Genomic DNA, 9,224 nt, shown 5'->3' on the forward strand with positions numbered 1-9,224 from the left:
CCTATGAGGAGAGGCTGAGGGACCTGAATCTCTTCAGTCTCCGCAAGAGGAGACTGAGGGGGGATCTTGTGGCTGCCTACAACCTTATCAGGGGCCACCAGCAGGGACTCGGGGAAAGTCTGTTCACCAGGGCCCCCCTTGGAGTCACCAGGAACAATGGCCACAAACTGAGGGAGGACAGGTTTAGGTTAGATATTAGGAAGAACTACTTCACCGTAAGGGTGGCCAGAGCCTGGAATAGGCTTCCCAGAGAGGTGGTACTCTCACCTTCCCTGGAGATCTTCAAGAGGAGACTGGATAGGCACCTGGCTGGGGTCTTATGATCCCTGCCACCCCCAGTGCTCCTTCCTGCCCATGGCAGGGGGTCAGACTAGATGATCTGTCTAGGTCCCTTCCGACTTATTGATTCTATGATGCCTTGTCTGTATTTAGAGTTTTACTGGTTGAACTTTAAATCAGCTTAAAAATCAATTTAGGCAAACCAGAACAAAACCCTGTGTGAACCCAATTTTATTTTAACCTGACTTACATGAAAATAGTTAAGCTCAGTCAGGTTCTAAGTTAATGTAAACCAAGAACTTAGCTAAATCAATATGAACCAGGTTTAGAGCCAATTAAGTGCATCATTATTTTTAAAAAATCATGCTTTTATTCAGAAGTAATACACTGTTTAATGGAGAAAAGAATTTTCACACTACAGCTGTATCTGGAAATTAGCCAGTTACCTTGCGATGAACTTTGAAGCAAAACCAAATCCATTTTTGCCCTTTGCTAATAATAGGATTTATTAATCAGATGGTTTTATAAACGTTCCCCAACTAAATTATGTAAATGCACTTCTCATTTATTTTTTTCACTTGAGTTATAAGATCTGATCAGTTCTTCCTATTTGTCAGAAGAGATTTTCAAGGATCTTTGGAGGACTTGAGTAGCAGTAACCAATGAGTGGTACTTCTTATCCACAGCTTTGGGAGATTTTGATTCCTCGAGTCTGAGACATGAATCCTGATTCATCCCAGCACTTAAACATGTGTTTTGGCCTGTCCATAGCTTCCCTAGCACTTCACCAAATTACATCACAGATTTATAGGACAGGATTTTTCAGACTTCAAAATCATGCCAAGCAGCTCTGGAGAAAAGAGGAAATGAAGACATCATTGCAAAAACAGCAGAAAAATGTTTAAGAAATAACATCTTTAAGACAGTCTTTATACAGCACAAAGGAGCAGGGAGGGATATTGTTTTTGCTTTGAAGTTCTCCATTATGGTTAATCGGGATTTATACGAGTTAATGTGTCATAATAATTTATATCTCACTCACATTACAATAGAATGCAGTCTTTAAGCCTTTTGAAGAGACGGCCTTGAAAAATATAATGTGTGTGTGAGGGGAATAAAGTACCTTAATGGCTTTAGGCTGGGCAAAATTAGACACATGTGAGTGAGATTAATGGATGTTCCTGGCAGGATAATGCTTTGCATGTTCCCAAACATCTGTCCCACAAAGTCACAGCTGCAGAAGCTGTTCCTGTCATAAATTAATGCCTGCTGTCATGGATATCGCTGATCCTATGAGAGAACTGTTTTATGAGTGGGACAGATGAAAAATACAAAGCAGAGCTGAGCAGGTCTGGCATTCTTGCCAGCAATGCAAAGTTAATATTCTTGTCCCATAAGAATTACCTGCAATGGACAGAATAGGTCAACTAGAAAATGTGCTCTGCTTTTCAACATGGTCCATGTTTACAGTTTGCTCAAATAGGGATCCCATCCTTATCTGTATCCAGTATTACCATATTCCAGGAATAGTTCTGCTAGTGGAATAAGGCACCAATCAAGAAGAATAAGGATGGCAGAATCAGGCGCATATGTTTTGAAACACAGTTTAACAGAAAAATAAACTTTCACCAATCAATCATGACCACCTGTGGTTCAGGTGGCAACTATGCATTAGAACCCTGCTACTCTCCATTAGTAACTGGAAGACCCGCTTACGTAAATAACTGAGCGTTGCAAATTAGCAGTCAAGTGAACAGAAACCACAAATATGCTATGCTATAAAATGCACTTTGTTCAAATGAGTCTGAATTTCAAAAGTATCTAAATAATTTGAGCCATAGTCTCACTGCAAGTTCAGAGAGGGTCAGATTTTTAAAAGCATTTAGACATGTATACATGCCGACAGGAGCCTAATGAGATTTTTCAAAGCCCCTTGGAATTAATCTTTTTATCATTAGAGAGCAGGAGCACTGCTGAATTCCCCACAAGGTATCTGTTTGCATTATGGGTGCCTGAATACTTCAAAAAATCTAGCCCTTTGGCACTTTTGATAATTTCCCCCATAGGGCCTAAGTCATGAGAGTCTGGCAGCCCTCCACTCCAGAGGCATAATTAGCACAGTCTGCACCCTGGGATTCATTCCTTCCCCCAGTAAGGAGGCCCCTAGAGCTACTAACCCCACTGCCAATGAAATTATTGGACACGCTCAGTATTTGACTTTCCAATCACAGCCTCACCTAAGAATTCTCTTTCTTCCATGTATTCCCTTTCTTTTACTTAAGCTTGCCTACATTTTACTGCGCCCAGCTCAGTATTTGGATAAAGAAATCCAAATCTAAAATGGAAGGCATATATTTATAGAATAAGTCCCTCCTAGGTTTGGGGTTACATTAGAGAGATGAATCAGGACCACATAGAGCAGAGGTGGGCAAAATACGGCCCATGGGCGAGATCCAGCACACCAAGGCATTTTGTTCAGCTTTCAGTGTGTCCCTTGGCCCTGCCTGGCCCAGGCTTGCAGTGGGGCTGGGGCGGTGCAGTGACTGGACATCATTTCCCAGCAGTGGCTCCTTCCAGCTGCTGCTGCCAGACCCAGCCCACTGCCCAGGTACCCCAGCCTGGTTGCCCCCCTGCCCCACAACTGCTGAGAGTGGGACCTGCACAAGCAGGGAGCACAGCTGGGCGGGTAGGATGGGGCTGTGGGCAGGCAAGGAGCTGCATTTGGGAGCAGGACAGATGGGTGGGGTGGGGGCAGGGGTCTTGGGATGGTCACAGCATGGAGCTGGGGCCCACAGCAGAACCAGGATCTGCTCCCTGCATGTCCCTGTGATGGGTGCTGGTTCTGTGGGTAAGGGCATGCAGGGAATGGATTGTGGCTCTGCTTTGGGCCCCGGCCCCTGCTGGCACCACCCTATGATCTGATGCCTACCCTGCCCTGCATACCCATCGCACCCCAGATGCTGTCTCTGCCCACCTGTGGCTCCATCTCACCTTCACAGCCACACACAGACCACTTAGGGAGTTTTGATGAGCTGTTACAAGGGAGGCAGGGCAGGGGGGAAATGTGTTAACCCAGCCCGTGACAGCTCACTAAAACTCTCTAAGTGGCCCTTCAGCCAAAATAATTGCCCACCCCTGATATAGAGAGTTTATAGGGTGACATTCCAGCACCCAACACACAACTCAGATAAACAAGTTTTATAAAGATGACCATTTGCATGTGTGTGTGTGCGCGTGCATGCATGTGCACACATGTAAGACCCAGCTGCAAGAGATTAAGCTGGTTACTGCATTAGAGAGGAGCTTACAAGAGGCTGGTCAAAATCATTCTTCTCTCTCCTGGTAGTGGGGAAGTTTAGGACTGCCTAACCACCAATATTCTTTAGGCAATTTGAAAGTTTCTTAAAGGAAGTATGGATTATCTCAGTTATGATGCATGTCAGTTGTACTTTGATAGACTTCAGGAGCCAGAGGTTAAAGACACAGGTAATAGGCTACACACTCCTCTGGTGATAAGGTTTGGTTTTATTCCTGGTTCTATTACTTTAGCAAAGCTCATTATTTTCTTGGGGAGAGGGTAAAATTAAACAAACCAGCATTATATTGCTGGGGTCATTTGACCCCAGTACTCTTTCCTGTCATGGCAGGGGGTCAGACTAGATGACCTTCTCAGGTCCCTTCCAACCCTAGAAACTATGAAACTATGAAACTATGTATAACAGAGCCTATTGTTTCTTAATGTTTCTACTACAGAGAAAGTCAATATAAATTACCTGGGGAGACTTTATTTTGTAAATCTCTCTAAAATGAACAGTGTCTTAGTTTACTAACTTGTTGACTACTCTTATTACTAGTACCAGTCACATATGGACAGTAACATCTGGACAGTATTGCATCTCTCTGCTGGAATATAAAGACATATCATTTATAAACAGATCTGGCTGTCCCTGGAACCTACATATTGTCGACCTTGGGATGCAGTACTACATTTTAATTAATACTTGTTTATTGCATAATTTTGTGTTGCATTAGTTAAGTAATGCATTAGTTGCATTTCCTTTCCCACTAGTGGTATGGTACTGAGTTAATGTGGGAAAATAAATTAAGGCTTAGCCTATTTAAAGACATCCACCTGTTTAGAAACATCAACTGCCCACCAAGAAAGCATAGTTCAGCAAAAGCTCTACTGCAAATACGGAGGCAAGTCTCTGACAGGCTTGTGGCCATCTAAGTCAATATATGGCAATGGAGCAGTCAGGGTCTGAAGAGAGTCAGAACCTTTCAATCCATGAACGCTTCAAAACTGACATTCCTTCCATCAGAGAGCTGGAATGTATTTTGGACAGCTGCAGGATGGAATTAAACCATGTGGATGAAGTATGGCCTAATCTCTATATAGGTGACATGTAAGTGTTATTTAAAGCTGACCTATTCTTTAGGGTATACAGTATATGGTAACCTATATTGTCCAACTGTTTTACTTGGCTGTATTGGATAAACAACTTGGCAGTCTTAAAGGAGACCTCCTGAATAGAACAGGGGAGACTAAAATAGCAAGAAATCAAAGGGACAAATATTTCCCATCTGGAATATTATCCCTATTATTTTATTTTACTTAACTTATAATTATTTAAGAAATGGATTTTACAAATACTTCAAACCTTATCATATTGGTGTGTATATCACTGAGACCTGAAAAAAGAAAAAATGTCCTTCAAATGTACACAGCTCCACTATCCACACAATACGTTTTTCAGCAGAAAAATCATTTTCAGTTTAAACCAATGCAATATTCTAGGACTTGTTTGCCATGCACGCTGATTGCAGCTAAAAAAATACAGCCACTTAAATGAAATTGGGCCCATTAATGAAATTTGTGGCTAATGGAAGCTACTTTTGGGATATTTTTTTCACTCTTACAGAGCTGGAGTAGCTACAATATTCTTGTATATTGATTCAGCAAAGCACCTGACACATGCTTACCTTTAGCAAGTTCTTTAGTAGTACGAGGCCAATGGAATGTAAGAACATTTTTAAAGTTATATAATTACTTAAGCAGTTTCCTGAATCAGCACCTTAAATATGAAGAGGGGCTTACAAGAAAAAGCTTCAGTTCAACTCCTTCCTCCAGTGCCCTACAAAATAAATTTCCTGAACTCTTGCATACAGCATCTTACCTTTGAAGAAGGTTAGTACAACTGAGAAAAAAATGGAAACTTTCCCCACAAAGTATCCAATATATGCTTTTCTCAAGGTTGCAGTAATTCTTTGAAGTGAAACTATTTTGGCTCCAATGCTACTGGGAACTTACTTTTAACCTTAATCAAGTCTTTTGTTTAATAACACGCTGAAAAGAACTTACCTTCAGTTATGTAAAGATGTACTAATTCTTATAGTTCCTTATGCTTTTTGTACAAACATAGCCTACTGTCATTTAGAAATATGATGATACCTAGTAGGTCTCTTTTTCTAGTAAAGTAGGTTCCGTGTTCATAACTTCATGTTCAGCGCTAATGGGATTGCTTACATGCTAAGTGAAGCATATGGTTAACTATTTGCTAGAATACCATATCAAATATGAAGGCATTTGTTAAATGTCAGAGGTGGATAAATTAGGCCCTAATCAAAAAAGTTGTTTGTATGCAAAGCTCCCAATGAAGTTAATCAGAATTCAGAACATGGAGGGGCTTTCTGGCTTGGAACCAAACTGGGAAATTGTCTGCTGTCCTGGTGGGGTCCATTCCAACTTTACAGAAGTTGTGTACATAGAGCTTGTTGAGCTGAGTTTAGCATGGGTGTTTGTTTCTTTCTCTAGCCTAAGAAGGCATAGATTTATGCAAAGTAGACAAGTCTAGAACCTGTTTTTATGATTATATTTTGAAAATGAAGTCTTAATAGTGAACAGATAGAGTATAAAAAAGAAGCAAGCTTGTGTTGGGGAAATAAAAACATGTGTTAAGAAATTACAACAGTATTTTACATTTCAAATATGCAAATGCAAATCAGGAGTTATAATCTGCTCCCCAAGTGTAGTCAGTTCGAGAACTGTGTAACTGAGGGCTTGTCCACAATGATGATTTACCATAATTACTGTTGGTACCTGGAAGAAAGGAGGGGCAGGGACAGAGTGGTTAAGAGGTTTCATTATGGCAAAATTAATTCAATTCTTACTCTGGACTCATGCTGAAAGTCAACCCAGTTCACCCAGCCAAAAATAGGTACCTGGTTGTTTAGACTGTGCTACAGAAACTTAACCATTCCAGATTTACACTTTTGAATTTTGGGGGGCTAATCACTGATGTTTAGCCAGCTGGACAATTCATTGTGGAGAGGCAACACCACTAACAATTTGTCCTGGTGCAGGTATAGCAGTAGCATAGACCTAAGAGCAGAATTCGGTCAGTTGAATTCAATGTCTGTATTATATGAAAGCAGACAGCTTGATTTGGCTCACTATGGTCTAAACCTCACTGACTTCACTGAACTTTGAATCAGGCCGTATGACTTGGAAAGCACCTCTCTGCATTTTTAGATGGATTTCCCTTAAGCCTCACAATTGCATTATGAGTTTTTACTTTGTAGGACTTACTCAAAAAAGGAACACTTTGCAGAATGGATGGTGAAAGTGAAAGTCTCCAGGTTCTTCTATTACTCCCTAACTCATAGGGACTTTGTACCCCTGTTTTGCACACTCCTCTAATTTGAGCCTCTCCTTACGATTCCTAAAGGTATTCACATCCAAGATTGTGGTTTGCAGTTGTATTTTAAAGTGCTTTTCTCTTGTTGAAATGTTAGATAAATGTTGAGAGGGAAATCCTGCCTTTTGTAGGAGCGCAGGAAACCAATTTATTTAAAATCATTAGCTTCCTTTTTTTGACTTGGAAACAATATTTTCACATGAGATGGCAAAGCTCAACTAGCTGAAAATATAGCTATTACAGTAAAGAGCTAAGGTGAGCTGACCAGCTGAACAAGACCACGGATCTTAACCACTGGAGGCTGAGTAGGAAGAGAGAGTTAAAAATTTAAATCATAACAAAAGCAAAACTGCAGAGATTTTTCAAGAACAGCTGACAAGATTGCTGTCATAGGAAGTTACACGCATAGTGAGAGTGGGTGCTTTTGAAGGAAACAATATCTCTTTTCACAATAACATGCAGTTGTACATTTTCAGCATCTGCTATAAGAGCAACACAATAGCAACCTCAACTTTGTTTTCTTCTTTGTGTATTTAACATGCACACAACAAACTTCAGAGTGCAATGGGTATTCAGCTGCTCACAGAGTAACACACAATGAAAAAATGAAGTGCAGTGAGCTGACTGCATGGAATCTTTCACATCTCATTCTTCATAGGTTGATAGCACATGACAAGAAGGAGCTGCGGAAACTTGGCATCACTCATGTCCTGAATGCTGCACATTCAGCATGGGGAAGCAAAGGGGACCAAGGTTTCTATGGCCCAGAAATCCATTATCATGGCATAGCTGCAGAAGATTCCACTGATTTTAACCTTCGCATGCATTTCTACCCTGCCTCCAAATACATTAACAAAGCACTGAATGTTTTGAATGGTAAGAGCCTTTTGATGATAATCCTCCATATTTGTGTAGCCAGTTTCAGCCAAGGATCACAAACTGCTTTGGAAGCATCAGCTAAGCCTTACCCAACATTGATGTGGGGGGAAATATTATCTTGCTTTATGGGTAGGACCAAACTGAGGCACAGGGAGTTTTGATTAACAAGATAAAAACAAATCAGGATGTAATGACACCTAGTTTTTAAAAGTCATTCTAGGTTGATTTAACACTACACAACACACCAGAACTATCTACTTTACTGAGTATGAAAGGTCTTCCTTCTCACAATGTACTTTTAGCTAACAGCAATCACAGAGATGTGCCAATAAGAGAGTTACAAAAATCAGGATTTTTCTGTTTCTTTCCATCATAATTTTTTCAAGACTCCAGACAGAGAAACTAATTGCTGTTCATTTACAGAAAGGATCACTGGAATTTCCTGAAGGTTAGAAATACTCCACCCATCATAAATTAGGACTCTGTGAACAACTGGGCAAGGTAGAATCACCAACAGGAAGGACAGGCAGTTTTTCTACCTACGAAAAACCTTGAAGGAACCATCAGGGAGAGATTCATTCATTGATTCTGTCAGAGGCTCTGTAAACACATCCCCTGGCAACTGTAGCCACACTCAGTCTCCAGGTGGCAAAGCTTATTTCTGGGCATTGATAGCCCTTCTGCCAGGCCTACTTTCTGTCCCTGCTGCTTTTGGGAGGATAGCCTTCCTTCAGAACCATTCACCAAAAGCTTATGGCAACCAGGAGTCAGTGTACCTCAGAAATGACTAATGTCTTATAAACTGAAGTCTGACCTATTTATTACTCATCCCCTTCCATGCTGTGCGGGAACACAAATAGGCTTGCACAAGGCTAACAAGAATTTGTACCATAGTTACATCTTGGGTGCAGTACCTGTTTTAATACCCACAAACAATATTCTAAGTACCTGTAATTATCCACAGGAAATATGTAACACAGACAGCAGCTGTAGCACTGAGCTTCCCTCATAGTACCCCTTCTGTATGCTTTAGTACCATTGCTAATAGAGCAATAGCTATTGCTCTATTAGCGGGTCTCTTCAAGGTTAGTCATTGGTAGGAAAACTGCCTGCCCTTTCCTGTGGCCTGAATCCACCTTATCCAAAGGTGTAGTTAGTAAGCCTGTCAAAGCAGCTAGTATTCACTTCAGATTTGGATTCGGCTGATTTGGGGGACAGTGATTTGATACGGTGATTCGAATCACTGTCCCAAATCGATTTGGCCAAATCAGCCAAATCTCTGAATTGGACAGGCCCTATCCCCGATCCACTCTCACAGCCCCGTCAATGGCAGCCCCACCCACCCCAGCTCCCAGCTCTTAAAAAAAA

The 9,224-nt window shown here is 41.2% G+C and overlaps 1 protein-coding gene across 1 annotated transcript in view; it reads left to right on the forward strand.

Annotated features, from left to right (window-relative positions):
- The first annotated feature begins 4,500 nt into the window (after positions 1–4,500).
- LOC109287240 (dual specificity protein phosphatase 13-like) overlaps positions 4,501–9,224 on the forward strand; it is a 12,386-nt gene continuing 7,662 nt past the window's right edge. The window contains exons 1-2 of the mRNA XM_019502189.1: positions 4,501–4,685; positions 7,636–7,853. Of these exons, the coding sequence (XP_019357734.1) occupies positions 4,519–4,685; positions 7,636–7,853 (385 nt within the window). The 5' untranslated portion in view covers positions 4,501–4,518. The remainder of the gene's footprint in view (positions 4,686–7,635; positions 7,854–9,224) is intronic.

The sequence above is a fragment of the Gavialis gangeticus genome, unplaced genomic scaffold (genome assembly GCF_001723915.1).
Source record: "Gavialis gangeticus isolate Ggan-Ray unplaced genomic scaffold, GavGan_comp1, whole genome shotgun sequence".
Taxonomy (NCBI): Eukaryota; Metazoa; Chordata; order Crocodylia; family Gavialidae; genus Gavialis; species Gavialis gangeticus.